Source organism: Lepus europaeus, chromosome 3 (genome assembly GCF_033115175.1).
Source record: "Lepus europaeus isolate LE1 chromosome 3, mLepTim1.pri, whole genome shotgun sequence".
In the NCBI taxonomy this organism is placed as follows: Eukaryota; Metazoa; Chordata; class Mammalia; order Lagomorpha; family Leporidae; genus Lepus; species Lepus europaeus.
This window is the reverse complement of record NC_084829.1, coordinates 149,765,268-149,789,542: the sequence shown is the minus strand read 5'-3', so window position 1 is coordinate 149,789,542 and position 24,275 is coordinate 149,765,268. Positions and strand designations below refer to the sequence as shown.

The following is a 24,275-nucleotide window of genomic DNA, read 5'->3' as shown; positions in this document are numbered from 1 at the left end:
AGCACATTGTTCTAAGCCCACAACCAGTAGTGCTTAAACCCAGGCACAGGTTCTGGGAAGCTCCAGAGCCTGCACCAGTTCCAACATGGCAGCACCCATGCAGCTGGGCTCAACTGAAGGGTGCAAGACCTGTGGCAGGCTGGGTCAGAGCACACAGGATGGCCCGAGCTGTGGGGACCCTGGGAGGCACTGGCGAGGACCAGCCCTGCGTAAATGAGGAGCTAAAGTCAGGAGAGTGAAACCTCACAGAGGACTGGAGCGTCAGAGATGACTCACAACTCCAGCCCACGTGCCTTCAGGGCCTCAGCCTCATAGATGCTCACCAATAAGAGGATTCAGGCAAAAGGATGAATAATCTGGTTGGTCAGTCCTGGCTCCTGGGCCATCCCACTTATGTCCTGAAACTAAGTTTGGTGTCGTGGCCACACGACCACCTGAGGAGCTTCAAGGACCACACAGCAGGGACTCAGGGGGTCCCCGGTGCTCTCTGCGGTGCTGCTGTAACAGGCCGCCAGGGCCCACCTCCCATCCTGCGAGGACAGCAGGCACACGGCGGGCACAAGTCCACCTCGGCTGGCCTGCTAAGGACTCCACAGGGCAGGCTTCCATGTGACTTCCTCAGTGCCCCCTGCACAGCCACAGGCTCCAGGCGGGGACACACAGGCGCGGTTCCCATGGGATAATGCGGGTTTCCCCTCCCTATCCCGCAGTCCTGTCACACACAGAATGTGGAAACAAACAGCCTGCATTAGGCTGAGCTCCAGGGATGTGGCTTGGCCTGGATTTCCGGGCCAGCCCAGCAGCTCTTCTCACGGAGTCTGGTCTACTGAGTGCAGAGGTCCCATCAGCCCACAGCGCCATCTGTGCAGAGCTGTGGAGCTGAGCCTGGGGCTTGGATGGACGTGAGGACAGAGAGCAGTCCCTGTCCTTGGGCAGCTCCTACAACGGGAGGAACCCACTCCCCAACCCCCACCCCAAACTAGCTGGAGAAGAGGGAGGAGGTCCCGGTCAGGAAACAATGAACCAAAACAATAAGGGTTTCTCATGCATTCAAAGAGGCTGAATTTAACTCAATACATCTGTAGCAAATTTTCTGGCAAAAATCCACTTTCCCTTCATTTGCATGGAAGGTTTATAATAGGCAAATCTATAGAGACAGTGGATTGATGACAACTTATGGTGTTATTAGTGATCAAGGAATGACAGTGAAAGAGCTTGGGAATGAACATGGAGCTGACTGGACTGAGGTGACACACATCTGTGACTACACTAACCACCACTGAACAGCACACTTCAAGTGGGCAGGTATATGACATGTGCACCACGTAACCTGGGAAAACTGATGAACAAAACCAGAACACGTGATCCCATGAAGACTGGGCCAGCCATGCCCATGGCAGCATCCTTCATAAAAGGCAAAATGTGCCAACAACTTCCTTGCAATAAACAAAATGTGTACATGTACAGCACAGTGAGTCTTGCAGATATCACGCTAAGCCAAAGAAGCCAGCCACAGGAAAACACACGACTCACTTCCTGTGAAAAGCCCAAGACAGGCAGAGCTAGAGACCGAGAAACAGAAAGGAGATAAGTGGCTTGACCAGGAGTTAGGGGGAATGTGGGAATTTGGAGAGATGACAGCTATGGGTTACAGGGTTTAATTTTAAGTTGACAAAAATATTTGAAAATTGTGCTGATGGCTATAAAACAACATACAAAAAGATCAACGAATTATATACTGTTAACAGGTAAACAGTTACAGTATGTGAACTATATTTCAATAAAGCCATTACATAAAATAGAAAGCACTTTCCCCACAAAACCACAGACAGATTTAAAAGTTTTTAAAAATTAAACAGCCATAATGTTTTGAATGTTTCTTGATCTGTGCCTTTATCTACAGGTGTCATGGAGTCAACAGTAGGAAGGAGGGAAGCTGGGAGACTTGACCAAGCCGGCAGAACAGAATCATGTGTGAAGAGGTGTGAGCCTTAGAGACAGGTTTGGGTATTTGTGCAAGCTGCTAGTCTCTCTACTCAATGTTCTTGACAAGTAGCTTCTTAAAGTTAATATTTATAAGCAGAGAACACGTTTTGTATCCCACTGTCAGTGTGGGGAGACCCTGACATGGGCTGGGTAACAAGTAAGACCAAAGGCAGTCTTTTGTACCAGTGTATTTCCAGTCCAGGGAATAATCTTTTTTGTTTGTTTGTTTTTTAAGATTTATTTATTTATTTGAAAGGCAGAGTTACAGAGAGGCAGAGAGAGAGAGACAGAGACAGAGACAGAGAGGTCTTCCATCCACCGGTTCACCCCCCAGCTGGCCACAATAGCCAGAGCTGGGGAGATCCTAAGCCAAGAGCCAGGAGCTTCTTCTGGGTCTCCCACATGGGTGCAGAGGCCAAAAGACTTGGGCCATCCTCTACTGCTTTCCCAGGCCATATAGCAGAGAGCCAGATAGGAAGAGGAGCTGCCAAGACTTGAACAGGTGTCCATGTGGGATGACGGCATTGCAAGTGGAGGCTTTACTCGCTATGCCACAGCACCGGCCCCATAATTCTTTCTTTCTTTCTTTTTTTTTTTTTAAGATTTATTTATTTATTTGAAAGAGTTACAGAGACAGAGAGGGAGGGAGAGACAGAGAGAGATCTTCCATCTGCTGGTTTACTCTAAATGGCTGCAATGACACAGGCTGGGCCAGGCCAAAGTCAGGAGCCAGGAGTCTCCTCTGGGTCTCCCACAAGGGTGCAGGGGCCCAGGGACTTAGGCATCCTCCACTGCTCTCCCAGATGCACTAGCAGGGAGTTGGATGGGAAGTGGAACAGTAGGGACTTGAACCGGACTTGCCTTGGTGCCCACATGGATTGCTGGTGCTGCAGGCGGTGGCTTCACTCACTATGCCACAACACCAGCCCCAAGAAAAATCCATCTTGAACCTAGTTCAAAAAAACTGGGCACAGTCAATGAGTTCCAGACTGCACTGAACAAGCACTTGCTCTGTGAAAAATATCCCTCTTGGGCACTGAAGAACATCTTTTTTTTTATTTAAATTTTTATTTATTTATTTATTTTTATTTTTGACAGGTAGAGTGGACAGTGAGAGAGAGAGACAGAGAGAAAGGTCTTCCTTTGCCATTGGTTCACCCTCCAATGGCCGCCGTGGCTGGCGCACTGCGGCCGGCGCACCGCGCTGATCCCAAGGCAGGAGCCAGGTGTTTATCCTGGTCTCCCATGGGGTGCAGGGCCCAAGCACTTGGGCCATCCTCCACTGCACTCCCTGGCCACAGCAGAGAGCTGGCCCGGAAGGGGGGCAACTGGGACAGAATCCGGCGCCCCAACTGGGACTAGAACCCGGTGTGCCAGTGCCGCAGGCGGAGGATTAGCCTGTTGGGCCACAGCGCCGGCCCTGAAGAAAATCTTGAGAGGAAGAGAATGGGCTCTCAGCTTCAGACCTCATGACCAAGCTGGTCCGTGTGGGGTTTGAAAAGGACGCAAGTGGCCAAAGCAATGGGCAAGGGCATGAAGCTGGGTAGCTACAGAAAAGACAGGAGATGACTGAGCCAGTTGGCTGACTAAGGGAGGTAAGTGCTGTAATGACTACTGTCATTTTACACTTGACAGCTGTGGACAGAAAGGGCCGGCAGCTTGTCCACGAGTCACAGAGCTGGTAAGAAAGACAGTCCAGATTTGAACTTGGGCATGGAGGCTTCTCCCCAAGGCTAGTGACTCTCAGATGGCACGGAGATGGTTGCCTCCAGCTCTGCGACCTTAGGTGGGCCAATTACTTTGAAAAAGAGTAGTTCAGTGACTTTTTGAAAATCTACAAGATAGGCTGGCGCCGTGGCTCAATAGGCTAATCCTCCGCCTGTGGCGCCGGCACACCAGGTTCTAGTCCTGGTCAGGGCGCCAGATTCTGTCCCGGTTGCTCCTCTTCCAGTCCAGCTCTCTGCTGTGGCCAGGGAGTGCAGTGGAGGATGGTCCAGGTCCTTGGGCCCTGCACCCCATGGGAGACCAGGAGGAAACATCTGGCTCCTGGCTTTGGATCAGCGCAGTGGGCCGGCCACAGCGGCCGTTGGAGGGTGAACCAATGGTAAAGGAAGACCTTTCTCTCTGTCTCTCTCTCTCACTGTCCACTCTGCCTGTCAAAAAAAAGAAAATCTACATAAAATACAATAAACGAGGATTGGCACAGCGCCCCCTACAGAGCAAGAAGCACTTCACCCTATTCAGGACTGGAAATGACTTCTGGGAGGAGGCACGGCCAGAGCTGGGTTCCTAAGATTGAATAACGCCTGCTCAGTAGGAGGGGTACGGGTGCGTGACAGTGCGAGAGCAGGGGGACGGAGCCACCTCCTGGAAGGAATGACAATTTTGAGGCTCAGCCTGTCATGGACCAGGGGACCTGGAGGTCAAGGGGAGGATGAAGAGAGACTCACAGGGGAGGGCTCAGGGGGACATAGGGGGAGGCTCAGCCTGTCATGGACCAGGGGACCTGGAGGTCAAGGGGAGGATGAAGAGAGACTCACAGGGGAGGGCTCAGGGGGACATAGGGGGAGGCTCAAAGGTGCAAGCAGCCCAGAGAGAGGCAAGGCCGGGAGTTGGAGTCTGGAATAAGGAACACCAGGCAGGCGTCAGAGCAGAGAGAGCGAGCGGAGGCAGCGATTTCTGAGGGGGAGAAATGGAGAAAGGACATCACCCCGCTGGCCAGAGAGCCGTGCTGCTCGCATAGAGGAAATCCTGGCACAGAACATGTGTAAGCTGTACTCCGGCCATTTCTGCCACCCTGTCGGCTTGCTCTCCCTTTATTTATCTTCCCTTTCCAGCATACTATATATTTTTGGACTTTTTCCACCATAAAAGAGTTCAAGTGTAGTCGTAGTAATGACAGAAAGTGAAACTAAATCAGTGAATTTTCAACCCCCGTGGAAGACTTAGTGGAAACCGAGTTATAAATATGGGCTAAGGTGACACTCTAAGATTTATTTTGGACCTTCCTGCCTCACCAGATAAATAACCAAGATCCAGCTTATTTCTGCACAACAGAACTCGCTCCTATTTCGAAAAGAACCACCAGAGTGAGGGTTTTAACTGCTGCTATTTATTTAATGCTGATGAACCTGAATTGCCCTTAACCTCCATTTCTGTGTAAGCAAGGTAGAAATCAAGTGCCCTGGAATTGTGGTCTTGCGCTTAGGACGATGGGTTCTATTGGGATCCAATCTGGGCCCTGGCACTCGGTGGTGGCTTCGTCTCCTGCATTTGCAGATGGTATTAACATCACCGGGAGCCTCTCAGGGTTGTACCCGGTCCCAGATGAGTCCACGTTAAAGGCTAACCTCAGTTCCTGATACATAACAGGCTCTCCGTCAGGATGACCTGCTGCTATCTGATTGTTCTGTTTCAATTTTCAGTCCATGCAGAAAAACCCCACAAACTACCTCTGTACAGATACTGAAAAATAACCACAGGATCAAATTCACTACGGGCTTACTTGAACCTAAGGAATCTAATTAACCTGACACAGAGCCGGCGCTGTGGCTTACCTCCTGCAGTGCCAGCATCCCTTATGGGTGCCAGTTCAAGTCCTGGCTGCTCTACTTCTGATGCACCTCTCTGCTATGGCCTGAGAAAGCAATGGAAGATGGCCTAGGTCCTTGGGTCCCTGCACCCACGTGGGAGACCCAGAAGACGCTCCTGGCTCCTGGATTTGGATCGGCCCAGCTCCAGCCATTGCAGCCATCTGGGGAGTGAACCAGTGGATAGATGACCTCTCTCTCTTCCTGCATCTGCCTCTCTGTAACTCTGCCTTTCAAATAAATAAATAAATCTTTAACAAAATAAATAAATAAATAAATAAATAACCCTGACACTTGGCTTATTTGTTTGGTAGCTAGCTAAGTTCCATATTCCTCTGTTATATATGTACACTCCCATAAAGAAAAGATGAACTCATACGATAATATTGCCAGCTTCCAACCCACTAAGTCCTCGTTCCCGGCCTTTAAGAAAAGAACCCCATTTTGTTCAGAGCAGCAATGTGCTCAGTTAAAAATACTTCTCTAAGCTTCCTTAGAGCTGTGCTAGCCAAAGTGACCAATTCTGGGTCCCCTTTCCAATTTTTCTCCTTACCTCTGTTTAAAATACTTATTTGTGTTTTTCCTATGACATAAGCCTACCTCTGAATGCAGGCTGCACACAGCTCCCATCTGTTCTGTTCATTGCTGTATCCCAGCACCCGGGACAGTGCCTTCACCACAAAGCAGGTGCTCAGAGAACAGCTGCGGCAGGAAGAAATGAGTGGAACAAACCACTCATTTGTGTTCGGGAGGGTTTCTAGGAAAGTTTGGGAAAGGATGAGCCTTGGCCTTTTGTCCTATTGTCTAAGCTTCCCTCACCCTGTTTCTCCTTCCCACCCAAAGATGGAGCAGCCACTCTGGGGCCATAGGGGTGGCGGGGGAGATGTAAGAAAGAGAAGAAGAAAACACAGGCTGGGATTCCCAAGGCCCACGTGAGACCAGGGGCAGGCCCTGGACCTATCCTTGGAACAAGGCAGTGTCTAATGAACCCTGCATTTGTTTCCATCACTATTTGTCAGGTTTTCTGTTAGTCACAGCTAAACTCATCCCTCACAGACACAGCTACAAAGTTACTTCCCATAGACACAGCTACAGCTACAAAGTTACTTCCCATACACACAGCTACACAGTTACTTCCCATACACACAGCTACAGCTACAAAGTTACTTCCCATACACACAGCTACACAGTTACTTCCCATACACACAGCTACAGCTACAAAGTTACTTCCCATACACACAGCTACACAGTTACTTCCCATACACACAGCTACAGCTACAAAGTTACTTCCCATACACACAGCTACACAGTTACTTCCCATACACACAGCTACAGCTACAAAGTTACTTCCCATACACACAGCTACACAGTTACTTCCCATACACACAGCTACAGCTACAAAGTTACTTCCCATACACACAGCTACACAGTTACTTCCCATACACACAGCTACAGCTACAAAGTTACTTCCCATACACACAGCTACACAGTTACTTCCCATACACACAGCTACAGCTACAAAGTTACTTCCCATACACACAGCTACACAGTTACTTCCCATACACACAGCTACAGCTACAAAGTTACTTCCCATACACACAGCTACAGCTACAAAGTTACTTCCCATACACACAGCTACACAGTTACTTCCCATACACACAGCTACACAGTTACTTCCCATAGATACAGCTACAGCTACAAAGTTACTTCCCATAGATACAGCTACAAAGTTACTTCCCAATGAAAAGAAAGTCTTGCTTTCCAATGGTCAACAAGAAATTCAGCTAATACCACCTTTCCAGCTATCTGAGACAAACATAAAGCACACAGCCTCAGCCAGCAGCTACGTAAACAGCCAGAAATACAAGATGCTCAAATGAAAGCTCCCTTGGCCTCTGTTATTATATTTTTAATGAAAGCATATAGAAGACCAGACAGTTTTGAAGAAAATGAGGATGAATGGTGACTGTGTCAAAGTGGTGAAGGGGTGGTAAAGATCTGTTCTTTCCCTCTACCCACCCACCCATCCACCTATCTGTCCAACCATCCGTCCATCTATCTGTCCATCCATCTACCTACCTACCTATCTCTATCTATTTATCTACATCTAGCTGTGTCTATCTCCCTATCTACGTACCACCTACTTGTGTATCTCTTTCTCCACCTACCTACCTACCTACCTACCTACCTACTTTCCTACCTACCTACTTATCCCTGTGTATGTATCTCTCTACCTTTTAAGGCCCACCTGGCAGGGCTATGCAGGTGCTATGGAATGGCCAGTATATTAGAATTCTCACTTCTTGTTTCCCCACAAAAGACTCACCACCTCTTCTTGCCAGAGCTAACTTCTTATAACTTTGGGATTTGGAAACCTGGTAAATACAGGGAGAATCCTGAGTCTGTATTATTTTTTTTTTAACAAGGAGACATTTGTATCCCAATTCATGCCAGATAGCTCTATCAGTGTAGGTGTTAGAAAGAAGGGAGGGAGGCATGCAGGCTGGAGTCCCAGAGACAGCTGGAGAGATTGTGGGTCTGGGAGGTGGCAGCCCCAGGGCCAGTTGCTCCAGTCTGGAGTCGCTTCTGCCCCTCTGCCTCCCAGGCTGTGCTGTTGTGGGGCTTGTCCACATTTTTGTTTGTTTGTTTGTTTGTTTGTTACCAAGTTCTCCTGCCTTTTGAATAAGAAGCAGAAGAAAAATTCAGCCCATCAAGCAACACTCTGAGTCAGAAGGATATTTTGCTTGGCATTCACTTACCAGACCCTAACCAGACACAACCAACGGGCATGCCAGGTCACCAGCCCCCAACTATTCAATCACAAAGCTACCAGCCAGCACTTTGAGGAGTGCAGTAGTGGCATTTTCCATTTGAAAGCATTTACATTTTCAAGTACAATATAACCACTGTACCAAAGCTACTCAAATTATAATCAGGGCTTTCAGAGCAATACCTCATCTTTAAAAAACAAAAACAAAAAACTTCTAGAAGATGCAGCCCAAAACAATCATCGGTTTAAGAATACATATCACAGTCCTGACAGAAGTCATTAATTCAGGCATCTAAAACCATAAAGTAAAAGCCTGACACACAACGGGGAATTACACAGTCTCAGATTAACTCCCCAGAGAGCACTCACTCACTCCAAAGGGGCAACTGGGATGTCTCAGAGGAAACCTGGCAGGTACCGGCTTCACCAAATGGTCAAATCAGTATCACCACTCGTGGGACAAAGGGACATCAGGTGCCTCCTGCTGTAGTGCCCAACAGAGAAGAGGAGAAACGAGGACTCCCCAAGCAACCAAGCTACACTGACGAACAATGTCAAGGACATAACAGATGCAGAAACCCACTCAGACTAAATGTGACTTTAAAAAGAGACACGGCATGTAAACAACAGGCATGCTTCCCACACTGGCTCCAAAAAGTGCTCTAAGAGACCCAATGGTGACAATTAGAGAAATGGGAATCTGAACCGTATCTTAAGAACAGTCATTGGTAAATATTCAATATTTGGTATGTATGCTATGATTCTATAAGAGAATAGCCTTGACCTTAGGAAATACATGCTGATGTATTTACAGGTGAAGTTCATGATGTCAACAACTTGCTCTTAGACGTGTTAGCAATATAATTAGTAGAGTGTGTGTGTGCGTCCGTGTGTGTGTACAGCAGACAGGAAATGGTGTGCAAAGGCCGACACTGGTGAGTTTAAGTGAAAGTTATATAGAAGTTCATTGCGGGCTGGTGCTGTGGTGTACTGGGTAAAGCTGCCACCTGCCGTGCTGGCATCCCAATGGGCACCGGTCCAAGTTCTGGCTGGTCCACTTCTGATCCAGCTCTCTGCTATGGCCTGAGAAAGCAGTAGAAGATGGCCCAAGTCCTTGGGTCCCTGCACCTGCATGGGAGACCTGGAAGAAGTTCTTGGCTCCTGGCTTTGGATCAGTGCAGCTCCAGCCATTGCAGTCATTTGGGGAGTGAATCAGTGGATGGAAGACCTCTCTTTCTCTCTGTAACTCTGCCTTTCAAATAAATAAATAAATCTTAAAAAAAAAAATTTCATCGAGGGGCTGGTGCTGTGGCACAGTGGGTTAACGCCCTGGCCTGAAGGGCTGGTATCCCATATGGGCACTGGTTCAAGACCTGGCTGCTCCACTTCCTATCCAGCTCTCTGCTATGGCCTGGGAAAGCAGTAGAAGACGGCCCAAGTTCTTGGGACCCAGCACCCATGTGGGAGACCCGGAAGAAGCTCCTGGCTTCCGATCAGCATAGCTCCAGCCATTGTGGCCAACTGGGGAGTGAACCAGCAGATGGAAGACCTCTCTCTCTCTGCCTCTTCTCTCTCTGTATAACTCTGACTTTCAAATAAATAAATAAATAAATCTTTAAAAAAAATTCATTGCACAATTCTTGCAACTTTTCTGTTTAAAAGTTTTCCAAAGAATAAATAAAACAAATCTTTATTTATTTATTTGGGAGTCAGAGTTACAGAAAAAAAGAGAATGAGAGACAGAGAGGTATTCCATCTGCTAGTTCACTCCCCAAATGGCCACAACAGCCAGAGCTGAACCGATCTGAATCCAGGAACCAGGAGCTTCTTCTGGGTCTCCCACATGGGTGGAGGGGCCCAAGCACTTGGGCTGTCTCCCGCTGCTTTCTCAGGCCATTAGCAGAGAGCTGGATCAGAAATGGATCAGACAGGACTTGAACCAATGCACATACCGGGTACGAGCGCCACAGGTGGAGGCTTAAACTACTACACCACAGCACTGGCAACCCAATGAAATAAATCTTAAAAAAATTTTTTTAATGGGGCTGGTATTGTGGTACAGTGGGTTCAGCTGCAATGCTATACTCCTATATCAGTACTACTTCGAGTCTCAGCTGCTCCATTTCTCATCTGGCTCTCTGCTAATGTGACTGGGAAAGCAGCAGCAGATGGCCCAAGTACTTGGGTCCCTGTCACTCATGTGGGAGACCCAAATGGAGCTTGTGGCTCCTGACTTTGGCCTGGCCCAGTCTGGGCATCTGGGGGCCATTTAGGGAGTGAACTTGCAGATGGAAAATTTTCTCTTTCTCTCTCTCTCTCTCTCTCTCCCTCTCCTCTCTGTATCTCTGCTTTTCAAATAAAGAAATCTTTTTAAAAAAAATTTAAGAGTATTTTCCAAAGATAGGTTTTGTTTTAAAGAAGACTATTACGGTTTTTAAAGAATATCGTATTTTTTAGATTTTTTCTTACAAAGAATATCACTGTTTTGAAAAACATTCATAGGGAAATAAAAGACAAAATATTTCAAACTTTCAAATTGTTTGGAAATATAGATATTTGATATAGTAAGGAGGCAAAACAGCAGTTTCACAAATGAGAGCTTGGGTTTGTTAACACTATGCGTGTATGTATGTGCGTGTGTGTGTATGTTGAAATTTTCTGTTCACCTCGGCGGAAGCCATCAGTCTATTGGCCACAAGAGTCCACCACATCGTCCTAAGCGACGTGCATACACACGGAAGAATGACTGCCCACAGCTGCAGGGAAGAAGCGCCCCCCAGCCCAACTGAGGCTCACACGGATTTGGTGGGTCACTTCCTCCCAGGAGCAAGGGCAAGCATTTCTTGTTTCCTGATTCTGAGAAGACACCTGAGCTCAGCCCGAGGCACGCTCCCTGCATGAGAAACTCGGTCGGGAGAAACCACAGCCCACTCACTTGGTGCTTTCCGACCACCACAGAACCTCCGAGTTCAAGGTCAGCATCAGCTGCACTCCTACATTTACTTCAGCCTCCACAGAGGACACAGGCCACGCCGTGCGCCTCTAACATGGATCTAAACACCCTTTAACCTGGAGCTGGCAATGGCCTTGGCTTTCTTTGGCTCACAGACCCCTGCGCTCCCCGGTCTCTCTCTGGCGAAGCAGCCTCCACTCCCTGGAGCCGCTTCCTGTGCCTGCAGCTCACACACACACGTGGACGGATTAGCAGATCTTGCTATAAAGCACACACACACGCTCTCGCAGCGTGTGCTCCTCATTCCAGAAATACCTCTTTCCTAAACCACTTCTCTGCCTCTCTTGGCACGAAACACCGCCAGGGGCCCTGCGCCAGAGGAAGTGTCTGCCTAGAGACGTGGATTTTCTTTAAATTTCTTTACCTCAGACGATCACAAATAGAACCTTCTAGCATGATTACAATGGGATAAAGTACAAAAGAGAAAGGTTATAGTGCCAAAAATTTTTGTTTGTTTTTTTTTGGGGGGGGTGAGGGTTGCCTTAAAGAAGTACTGGAAATACCAGATAAGGCATAGAATTACCTCCCATGAGAGCACAAATTACAGGGTCTAAGTTTGGACAAGAAAGCAAAAAAGATTGCCTTACCAGGAAAGGCAGGGAGCATTTTCCATCTCTGGACACGTGCATTTGTTCTTGTTTTAAAGTCGCTGACCAAACTGCGGTGTGGGGGAGGGTTTCTGATTCGCTGCTTTACCCAGAAACACCCTTTATTTTTGTACGTTGCCTCTTTGTGACTTTCATCCCCTATCAACGATGAGTGTAGAGGACACCCAACACTGACCCACTTACCTGTCATCTGTCTTTCTCTGCGTTCACTTCCAGCTATGTATTTGGGGTCCCCTCCAACCGCACAGCGTGAAATCAGCAATGTTTCGCCAAATCCAGAGGCATTACCAACGGGACTACGAAACACCCCCTTTCTCATCCACACAGATACATGCGCGCACACAGCACACGTGGGACCATGACATCGCACACGCCCCAGCACCTCCACACAGCCTCCCCCGCTGATTTCCATCGGGGTGCTGGACACGGGCAGGGAGACTCACTTTCGTTCCACTTCTGGGGTTGACACGGCACTGCTGAAGCCAAGCGACTCCTAGGAGAGAAGATTCGTCGCGTCAGTGCAGGCAGAGCAACAGGCTTCATGGGGTTTGTACAGAATATCAGTTAAGGGGAAGAAGAAAAAAAAAGCAGAAGCAAAAATAGATGATGGAAGTTGCAGTGCTTACTTCGATCTGGGAGCGCAGCTGAAGTGACGTGGGGCTGGCATCGGGTTTCTCCTAAAACAGAACAGATGCTGCTTTACTGACACTCCAAAACGTGGCACACGCCAGAAAGACAAACAGACGGGAAAGGAGAGACGGGAGGACTTGGGACTGCTAGTCTGGATGGGGAGTGGGAGGGCACGGCAGACATACAGAGATCTTTCTGGAAAAAGGAGAGCGAGCTCTGGCCTTTCAAAACTAAACCATTTTTCAAACTTTATTGCCTAAAATTGTATTTAAATGAAGGGTACTGACAGTTCATGGTAAAATGATTTTCTGGACATAGTTAGCCCATCATTAAGACACTGAATTTCCTGCAACCCATTTGAGTTTGGTTTATTTTTCAATAACAATGGAGTTCCAATTTGATTTTACATTTCTAAAAGTACTCAGAGTAATCATTAATCAAAGTCCTGTTGTCAGTGTCTTTAGGCAGTTGCAAAGCTAACGATATAATCTTGCAACCGTAAAAATCGCCATATTTAACAATCACTATATTCCTAAAGTTATACTTACAAAATTTTTACTCATTAAGTAAACAATTCCTTTGGGGGAAAAAAAAATGAACTGACCCATTTGAAAATAAAAACTCTCAATATCCACTTGATAAATGAAATATAAATGCATGATATTATTATTACACTGAAAAATCATTAAATCATAAAGGAGAAGCAGAGGAATCATAACTTTAGAGACAAAACCAGGTAATACCCTCACTTTTATTTTACAGTTAGGGATGTCGTATACTCTTTGAAAGAAAAAGGGACAAACCTGTTTACCTATGAAGATGGTAGGTAGGATGCAGAAAAATAAGCTTTGGCAACAAAATATGAAAACAATACCATGAAAGTTTTGGATATTACTATGGGAAAAGAAGTCTTCTTAGTAAACAAAGCACAGTGCACTACACTGACATTTTTTGTAAGTGGAGAATACTTCTGAATCTAAACAGATAAAACTGAAGTCTCCATCCAAGTGTAGCCCCAAGTTAGGGGTGATCCCTTGACAGTCCAGTTGCAAGCCAGACAGGCAGTTTTAGAGGGAGCAGTAAATCGTTAGCGTAACACACGTCTGAAACATCAGACTATGATTTCTCTAATAGTCCTGTTGTGGCGTTCTTTGTTTTATATTCTCCAGGACTAATGTGCACTGTATGAAGACTGTTTTGCTTTAGCTAACATTTGGGAAAAGAACATATCATATTACACATGATCACATGCATCTAACTGTCCAATTGTTTTCTATTTTTTAGTTTTATTTACTAAATAAATGCCTGCAATGGACAGGACAGGAACTGGGAGCACAATCCAGATAGCCCATGTGATTGGTCGGAACCCAGTCACTTGAGCCATCGTCACTGCCTTCTCCAAGCTGTGCACAGGCAGGAAGCTGGAGTCAGGAGCCGGAGGCAGGAATTGAATCCAGGTCCTCGGATGTGGAACATGGGCATCCTACCCACTAGGCTCAATGTCTTCTGCCTGTTTGCTACACCTCTCTCCTCATTCACACAGTGACAAGGCTAGACCAATGCAGAACTTCTTGCTAGAGTCCCAAGATAGCAATGAAACAGTAAAATGCATCTAACTCAGGGCGAACAGGAGCCCAGGATCAACCGCATGAGAATGAATGGGCGTTCATGCAGAACTGTGGTGAGGATCTGCTACTCAACACTGAGCGTGCACTGGATGGCTGGAACGCAGGTCTGGAAACTGTCGGGCGAGCGAATTCTATGCTGTATGTTTTCTGGCCACAAGAAAAACCATGAGTGTGCCGCCTTGAGTAAATCTGAGAACCAGAGGACTGTGGACAAGCCGTCAGAAAGGGAAAAGGGTTTTAATGGACCGGAACTCATCCCTGAGCCCAGGCCTTTGTTATAAAAAGGTGGCAGAGTGGCAGGAAGCCCCAGCACGCTTCTCTCATTAACACCCTCCCGGCTTTCCCTGCTGCCATGGTTCACAACGGACACATTTGTATTTCTGTGCCAAAGCTGATACACAAAACACTGCATGGAAAACATCTGAGTTACATTCCAAGTCCAGCTGGTAACATGTCAGACTCCACGCGCAGGCCATAAAGAGCACACGTGACTCACACCCATCCTGCGTGGTTGCCTCACCTTCTTAAATCACGGAGAGAAATTTACAAATCTAAACAGCAGGAGGCACAGAGGGAAATTTACAAATGTAAACAGCAGGAGGCAGGGTTTCCAACTTTTTTTTTTTTAAATCCTGTCTCCACGTTCAGGAATTAGTACGGAGACCTCAGGATGACAATCAATCTCTCCTCTCACATGTTCTCTCAAATTGCCCCTTTAACACCAAACTCCTAACCCACCCTTCCACAACCACTATCAAAAACAACTGATTCAACCCGATCCCCTCCTTCACTGATCTCTGCTCTCCGTCACCAGGTCACGGTCCATGATAGGAAACTATCTTATTGTAGATATTCGCCCATTTCCCTACCTTTTTCTATCATTGTATCTGTTGAGTACAACATCTGTCAGGTCATATCCTAAACCTGACATCCATAGTATACTACGCAAAATGTACCTCTTCCAAGAGGCCAGCGTTGTGGTGCAGGGAGGTAAAGCCAGTCAGTGTGTGTGCTACCAGCACCCGACCTTAGAGTGCCCGTTCCAGTCCTGGCTCCACTTCCAATCCCGCTCCCTGTTAATGTGCCTGGGAAGGCAGCAGAAGCCAATCCAAGTGCTTGGGTCTCTGCCCACCATGTTGAAACCAGGATAGAGTTGGTGGCTACTGGTTTCAGCCTGTCCCAGGTCTGAATGTTGTGACCATTTGGGGAGTGAACCAGCAGATGGAAGACTTGTCTCTGTCTTTGTCTCTCTCTCTCCAGCCCCTTCACCTCCATCTGTGCTTGTGTGTGTCTCCCTCTTTTTCTATCATTCTGCCTTTCAAAGAAATAAATCTTTTCTTTCTTTCTTTTTTTTTTTTTTTAAGATACCTGGTCTTGAAAACAAAGCAGTTGCATTAGCCATAATAAATGTTTGGTAATCATCAAGGAACATTTTAAACACTTCATTTTAGCATGTTCCTTGGGTACTTCTAATAGGCATTTGGCTATATATTGCCTACTTTTTAGGAATTTGCTGGGGATGAGATTTGCTATATAAAGAATTAAAATAGGTTTTGCTAAAATAATGAAGCCAGGTAATATGTTCATGCAGATGGTTCATTCTTCAGAAACAGCTTATTGATGTTAAGCAAGAGACCTCATACTGTGATATTTGTAGGATTTTTTTCAGATTGTATAACAAAAATAGTTATTTAAGGGTAGCTCTTAATTCATTAGAACCTTAAGCAAAGAGACTCCAGTTATGATTTAAGAGACATTTCTTAGAGCAATCACATCTTAAAGTAAAAATATTACACAACTGAGGAGAAGTTTATAAAATCTTCTGCTACATTTAGGATTTGATGCTCGGAGACAAAATATAGAATACAAAGAATAAGTAAGGGGCCGGCGCAATAGCATAGCGAGTAAAGCCATCCCATATGGCGCTGGATCAAGTCCTGGCTGCTCTACTTCCAATCCAGCTCTGTGCTGTGGGCCTGGGAAAGCAGCAGAAGATGGCCCAAGTCCCTGGGCCCCTGCACTGCGTAGGAGACCTGGAAGAAGCTCCTGGCTCCTGGCTTCAGATCAGCATAGCTTTGGCAATTGCAGCCAATTGAGGAGTGAACCAGCAGATGAAAGACCACCCTCTCCCCGCCCCCCAACTCTGCCTTTCAAGTAAATAAATAAATCTTCCAAAAATTATTTTAAAAAAAAGAGTAGGTACAATTCATTATGATATTGGTGAGTGTCACAAAATACTGAAGACAAAATTTTAGAGGAGTCTTTATCATGTGTATGTGGATACTATGAAATATTTAAGGTGCACAAACACATAATTACAGCAAATGCTTGTGGATCCATGGCTGAGCCTGAGAAATGCAACAACACATCCAGAGTTGACGCTCGCAGATGTTCTGATTTACGCTTGGATAAAACTTTTTGCAGAATACGAAACAAGTCTTAGTAGGTGTGCGTACAAATATAAGGAAGGAGGGCTGCAGGGCAGTTTGCTCTGTTTATCACTGAAAAATTAACTTTCTTGAAGCACAGCGTGGAATAAGGCAGGGCAGGAGAAGCAGACAGGAGGAGCGGCGAGGTGTGCAGCCGCACAGGATGTGGCTGACAAATACAGCAGCTGGGATTCTGGCTTGAGAGGCTCCCTCGACATGGCCCAGCTCTGTCCAGTCCCCAGAGCTGGCTGCCCTCCGCTCTGCCCCCACTTTCACCCAGTGTAATGGAGGCAAAGGGGCGGGGTCTGGAAGTCCAGCTGAATGGAGGGGAAGGCGGATGTACCCAAGTGCCCAGCCACACAACTGCTATATTCAGAGAACACATGACGACCCCCCACAGAGCTCCTGATTCGGAGGTCATCATGCTGATGGGTGCGGTAAAACTTCCCAATGCCGTCAGAACACCCCATCGCTGAGTACACACAGGCCTTTCGCATATGTCATGGAAGAAATTATCACTGCAAACCTTCCTTCCCTCCCTCACAACCACATACTGCTTGTCTCAGCTAGTGCTGCTGTGTAACAAAGCATCACAAAGACCAGAGATTCAGACAGGGGACGGCAGAGAGGCTTGTCTGCTCCACGGGGTGGGGGTGGGGGTGGGGTGGGGGTGGGGGGTGGGGTGGGGGGTGTTGCAGCCCCAGGTGGGAAGGCTGAGAGCCTGGGGGTCACTTGATGAGTGGCCTGGCTCCCTGGGAAAGCTCACTCAGCCGGAACACCCATATGTGGGTGGCTCTGACAGGGCCACAAGGGCTGCTCGGGCTTCCTCACAGAATATAGGTTCCAAAAGCAAGCAATGCAGAAAACCAGACCAAAGCCGAGTCACCTGCCATCACACAGCCCCCTATGGAATGAAGTCTAGCCGAGTCTCCAGCCATCCTGGGTGCAAGAGGGTCCACGGCCCCCATCTCTCAGTGGGAGGTCAAAGTCACATTGTATGACAGCAGCCCTGGGGTGGGAGACAGGGCTGTGGCCAGCACGTGCACATCCATCATCCACCTTAAAAAAGCATAGTACCGGGGATGGTGCTGTGGTGCAGCGGATTAAAGCCCTGGCCTGAAGCACAGGCTCCCATATGGACCCCGGTTCTAGTCCCGGCTGCTCTTCTTCCAAACCAGCTCCCTGCTATGGCCTGAAAGAGCAATAGAAGATGGTCCAAGTCCTTGGGCCCCTGTGCCCATGTGGGAGACCTGGAGGAAGCTCCTGGCTCCTGGTTTTGGATCGGTGCAGCGCCAGCCATTGCGGCCATCTGGGGAGTGAACCAGTGGATGAGAGACCTCTCTCTCTCTCTCTTTCTTTCTCTTTCTCTCTCTCTTTCTCTCTCTCTCTGCCTCTCCCCTCTCTGTGTAACTCTGACTTACAAAAAAATAAAATAACTTTTTCTTTTTTAAATAAAAAGGGGGCTGGCACCATGGCTCACTTGGTTAATCCTCCACCTGCGGCACCGGCATCCCATATGGGTGCAGTTCTAGTCCCAGTTGGGGTGCTGGGTACTAGTCCTGGTTGCTCCTCTTTCAGTCCAGCTCTCTGCTGTGGCCCGGGGAGGCAGTGGAGGATGGCCCAAGTGCTTGGGCCCCTGCACATGGGTGGAAGACCAGGAAGAAGCACCTGGCTCCTGGCTCAGATCGGTGCAGCCATTTGGGGGGTGAACCAACGGAAGGAAGACCTTTCTCTTTGTCTCTCTCACTGTCTAAATCTGCCTGTCAAAAAAAAAAAGAAAAGAAAAGAAAGAAAGAAATAATTTAATTTGTATTACAAAAATTAAAATAAAAAAACTACCTAAGAAATATTAAAACCCAATTTCTTGAAGCCATACTTGCATTTTTTTTTATTTTATTTTTATTTGACAGAGTTAGACAGTGAGAGAGACAGAGAGAAAAGTCTTCCTTCCATTGATTTACCCCTCAAATGGCCACTACAGCAGATCCAAAGCCAGGAGCCAGGTGCTTCCTCCTGGTCTCCCACGCAGGTGCAGGCGCCCAAGCACTTGGGCCACAGTAGAGAGCTAGACTGGAAGAGCAGCAGCCAGGACTAGAACCCGGCACCCATATGGGATGCCAGTGCCACAGGCGGAGGATTAGTCAAGTGAGCCACAAGCCATGCTTGTAATAAAACTTTTTCTTGAGGTATTAAAAATTTTAAAAGCAAGTGTCACAGAAAATCTGGCATGCAGCCTATAAGTAATTGAGCTTCTCATGTTAAAATCATCTCATGTTCATATTTTGACTGAGAAGCTAAAAATTATAGTATTGCATAGCTTTTTAAAAATAACTAGATGTTTAAAAAATTAGCAGGAGACAAACCTCACGTCCGTTTCTTGTCAACTTGGACAATTTGTGGAAACAATAATTTTCCTAAACATTTACTATGTTGAACAGAAAGAAAACATTTCATGAGGAATCAGGGGTCACACATTTACAATCACAAAAAAAGGGGCACCCATGGATTGAACAGAGACAAAAACTCTGAACCCATGGACCCAAAATTACATTTTGCTTTAAGAAGATACGACCCATCTGCAATCCACCAGAGCCAAAAACCCAGCAAGGGCAGAATAAGGTCCTGGAAAACTAGCACCATGCCCCATCCCCATTCCAACTTTGTTTCCAGCTTCTTGTGGAAATCCACGCTTCTCCCTCCCAAATGCCTGCCAGGGTTCCCAGCCAAATGCACTTTGCAGCTGGGAAAGCAGGATGGATAATCCCTCTCCTGTTCCAGGAAAGGGAGGAAGTACATCAGGCGCCCACCAGCTCAGCCTCGGGCCAAGTTCTCCTCCTCCACACCAGGTACAGGAAGGAGGAGGTGGAAGGACCCAGAGGAGACCATGGGCTCAGCAAGGTGCAGCTGCACAGTCACTGATGCATCCCACTAATGGGAGGAACCACACTCTACCCTGCTGGCCAAAGCTGCTGCTGGGGATAGAATTAAAGCTCATATGGGGGCCAGTGCTGTGATGCAGCAGGTAAAGCCACCTCCTGCGACACCTGCATCCCACCAGTGCCAGTTCAAGTCTTGGCTGCTCCCTGCTAATGTGCCTGGGAAAGCAGAAGATGGCCTAAGTGTTTGGGTCCCTGCCACCCATGTCGGGGACCCAGATGGAGTTCCAAGCTCCTGGTTTCAGCCTGGCCCAGGCCTGGGCATTGCAACCATTTGGGTAGTAAACCAGCAGATGGAAGATTCTCTCTCTAACTCTTCCAAAAAAATACATATTAAAGAAATAAATAAATAACCTCCATGAGGCACATGGCACCTGCTGTCACTTTACCAGACTGTAAGGCTGTATAGCGTCTTCCATTTGAAAAAGCATCCAATGTCTTTCTCAGGAGATGTCCTTACATCAAGCAACAAACAATCTACACAGAGTAAGTGCTCCTTAAATTATAGGACCTTGCCCACTGCAGGTCTTGGCCATTATTTGGTCTCCTCACTATTATTAAATTCTTGTAGCTCATTTCTCAATGCTACCGCAAGTGCCTTCCTCACTGTTTCAAACATAAAAACACCATCACATCGTGAAAGGAGCTCAACTCTTTGCACAGTCCTGGGAATTCAAGCTTGGCCCCCGAGACCTGCTAGTTGCTTGTAACCTCTAACTTCCAGGCTCGCCTGGCCCCAGGAACCAGCCTTCCCAGGGTCCCCACCAGGTGAGCTGCCATGAACTCAGGAACCAATTCAAGACCATTGTGATACCAATCAACAGATAGGCTGACACCCAACATGCCTCAAATTCTAACCTTTCCTGGCGCCTGGAAGCCAGCTCCCCTTTTGCTAATTAATCAAGGGGGACATCTGTTCACCTACCCGGATGTGAAGCTCAACCCTGCCTTGGGAAACTGCTCACTCCCCCTTACGCCAGCTACAGGGAGGTGCTGCTTTTCTCTCCACAAGGCTCCTGCGGCCACTGGAACCCCTAGAAGCTGCAGTGGTGGTACTGTCATGGAGCTGGGAGATGACTGTAGAGAGACCGCAGACCTCAGCTGTGTTGGCTTCATTTTCCAAGGACAAGAGAGACAAAGGGGCTGCTTGATTATCCTCAGGTTCCTTTCTGATTCTAAAACACGATGGTGACGCTGTGCCCCGCCCATCCCTTCTGTCACATCACTCTACCTAAGACAGACATGACAGCCTTGCTATTCAAAATGTACCAGCAGCAGCAGCACATCACACAAGCAGATTGGGCTCCACCCCAGACCTTCTGATCAAAGTCTGCATCTACCAACATCCCCTGGTGACCTATCACTGGTTCCTGTTTGAGAAGCTCAGCGCCATTTCTCCCATTCTCTGCTTTCATCTATTCATTCTCTAAACTTAAAAATGTTTATTGGGCAAATACCATGGGCCAAGCACTCTTCTAGCCAATAAGGGTAACACAATCAAAGAGCAGCTACTACCTTCATGGGACTTGCATTCCAGAGGCTTCTCTGGTCTGCCATTCGTGGAAATGATACACATTCCGTGTCTACATTGCAGGTGCAATCTTCTTACAGTGCGGCCACCAGGCAGGTGGCCCCTGAATAAGTCCACTCAGCTCTGGATGCCACTTTTTCAAGGAATAATGGAAACCAGGGCACATTTACCAGCGAGGCATCTGGAAACGGTGCCAGACACAGAGGACCCACCGGTGCAACAGGGGAGATTTACTACAAGAAAAAAGGAAAACATAGACCCGTGGTGGGTGCCGGGGGAAAGACCTGCCACGTCCAGTGCCCAGGGTGGTCACCAATGATGACAACTCCCACGGGCAACAGGGAGAATCTGAGGAGGGAAAAAAGTGTCTTGCACTTAAAAATAATAGCTAGGAGGACCAGTGCTGTGGGGCAGCAGCTGAAGCCAGCTTTGGAGCACTGGTTTGAGTCCCAGACGCTCTGCTTCCAATCCAGCTCCCTGTTAACGCGCCTGGGAAGGCAGAAGAAGATGATCCAAGAGTGTAGGCCCCTAACACCCCCATGGGGCAACAGAATGGAGTTTCAGGCTCCTGGCTTTGGGTGGCCCAGCCCTGGCTATTATTGCCATGCAGGGAGTTAACCAGCAGATCGAAGGTCTTTGTCTCTCCCTAGCACTTTGCCATCCAATAACAAATAAATATACTATCTAATGACAAAAAATAAAATGAAGTCAGAGTATTAGTGAAAATACTAAATGTTGGATTGGTATAAAATTTCTAAATGATATATCTTCTATAATTTTTAAATGCAAGCCTTAAGCTTACTTCCTTGAAAATAACTTTGTTTAAAATATATATATATAAAAAATAAAAATATATAGCCTTGAAAGGGCTATATAAGTTATCTCAGACCAAGGTTTTTAATGATGACATCTTAACGTTCTTGTTGGTTATTCCTAACAAGATATTTTACTCACACAACTAAGTGATAAAAATTTTTAGTCATCTTTGCAATCACTTAAATACAGCAACTTCTGCTTCAAGAATCCAACAGCACTTTATTTGATTAACATCCTGATGAAATTTCTTATGAAAATGTAACAGCAAATCCAGCTGAAATTTTTCAAGTAGGTTTTACAAAATACTAACAACAGAACAGCTTTGTGCATGCAGTGTGCGTGCTAACGCTAGCCCGGCCACATTGCAACACACAGTCTCTGTGCCCCACCAGCCCGTCTCACCACTGCACACCTTGGATGGACATGCCTGAGCCTCGAATCAAACTCTCCCAAGAGCTCCAAGCCCCTGGATCTTGTTCTCCAGCAGGGCGCACTCTGCACTTGACTGCTGAATTGCAGGTCATGCCTTGTGCTCACTGCTCATAGGAATCACACAACTACCCCACCTAAGGACAGAATAAATGATTGGGAACACATAGGCACCATACCAATGGAGGGTTCGAGCTTGACAACAGGACTGCCTGCTGCCTGGCATGGGGTCTGCTATGGTTTGAACATGGTTTGCTCCCACACGTTTCTGTGTTGGAAGCTCCCTGTACCATGTTGCAGTATTAAGAAGTGGAACCCATGTGGGCGCCAGTTCGTGTCCCGGCTGCTCCACTTCCAATTTAGCACCTTGCTAATAACCTGGGAAAAGTAACAGAAGATCATCCAAGTGTTTGGGCCCTGGCCACCCACATGGGAAGCCTGGATGAAGCTTCTGGCTCCTGGCTTTGGCCTGACACAGGCCTGGCTATTGCAGCCATCTAGGGAGTGAACCAGCAAATGAAAGACACTCTCTCTCTGCAACTCAAGTTTCAAATAAATAAATAAATCTTTAAAAAGAAGAAGAAGAAGTGAAATCTTTAAGAGTTGGAGTCTGATCCTTGAGGGCTCACTCTCTGAGAGTGGTTCCTGGAAGAAAGGGTAGTTAGAAAAAAGGGTTCAATCCCTGGCTTCCTGTCCCATTATCTGACACCTGCCTCTCACATGATGCCATGGCGCCACCCTCCACAATGTGACACAGCCAAGAGGGACTCTCTCCAGACGCCAAACAGATGGGGCGACCTGATCATGCTCTTGAACCTCCTGAACTGTGAGCCAGGTAGACCTTTTCTCCTTATCCATTACCGCCTTCAGACATGTTGTTATAGCAATGATAAGTAGATGAACACAGGGTATGTTCTGAAACTGGTCAGAACCCTAACTGACTACTCAAACTCTACCAGTTGGCTACAGTGTAACCACTGAAAATTAGCAAAGTCCTTGCAGTACAATTCACAGTTTATATCCTATTCCTATGAGATGGTGACAGTCTGCAACTGAACAAATATTCATGCACTCATCTATTCAACCGATATTTCCTAAGTGTCAACTCTGTGCTCGGTGTAAGGAACAATCACTGTGAGAAGCTCATGGTCAAGTCAGCAACAGATAACAGAATATAAAAGAGCTCCCATGTTATTATAGAAACAACAGCTGAACTGATCAGTATGCAGATTGGGTGTCTGAATATGGGTTTCACAAAATTATGTCGCCTGATCAAACTGGGGGAGCCAAACTTTAATGACTCCTCTGCTAGATTAGCTGACGTTTTGTCACGTTGAAGTGTCATTCTTATTATTGTCTGCTGTTGTCAAGTCCAATGGTGCTCCGTGACCTTCAATCACCCTTTCTTCTCATTCTTCGAATCATTTTCGTTAACAACTGCATAACCATCTTTAAAAAGCTCCAGGATCAGTGGCAATCTAGTACATTCCAAAATCATCAGCCACAAACCTACTTTTAAAATAAATGAACTTTTGAATTAGTAATGCTGTCAAATGACGTGAAACGTTAAAAAAAAAAAACACACACACACAGATAGATGTCATTTGAGAAAGAAAAGAATAAAATGAAAAACTGGAATCCCAGGAGATGGAGATAAATGCCAAACTTTAGCCCAGAGCAAGCCTTTTCGTGCTCTATTATAGACGCTTGCAAAATCAGGTTTATAATGGAAACATGGGCAGACAAGGCTCCAGTGTAATATGCATAAATGATATGTTTCTGTTCTTGTATAGTGATTTCCCTCTCTTCTGAGCATTAATCTTTGAATGACATACTCTATAAATTATTGAACTTAGTTCAAAAGCAAATGAAATTTAAAATACCCATTTATTGAATGGCAAAAGTGCCA

At 46.8% G+C, this 24,275-nt stretch overlaps 1 protein-coding gene across 1 annotated transcript in view; it reads right to left on the bottom strand.

The window, feature by feature from the left end:
• The window catches only part of SASH1 (SAM and SH3 domain containing 1), a 190,777-nt gene that overhangs the window by 92,441 nt on the left and 74,061 nt on the right, over positions 1 to 24,275 (bottom strand). The window contains exons 3-4 of the mRNA XM_062186896.1: positions 12,594 to 12,644; positions 12,411 to 12,460 (exon numbers count right to left, since the gene is read on the bottom strand). Coding sequence (XP_062042880.1) covers positions 12,411 to 12,460; positions 12,594 to 12,644 — 101 coding nt within the window. The remainder of the gene's footprint in view (positions 1 to 12,410; positions 12,461 to 12,593; positions 12,645 to 24,275) is intronic.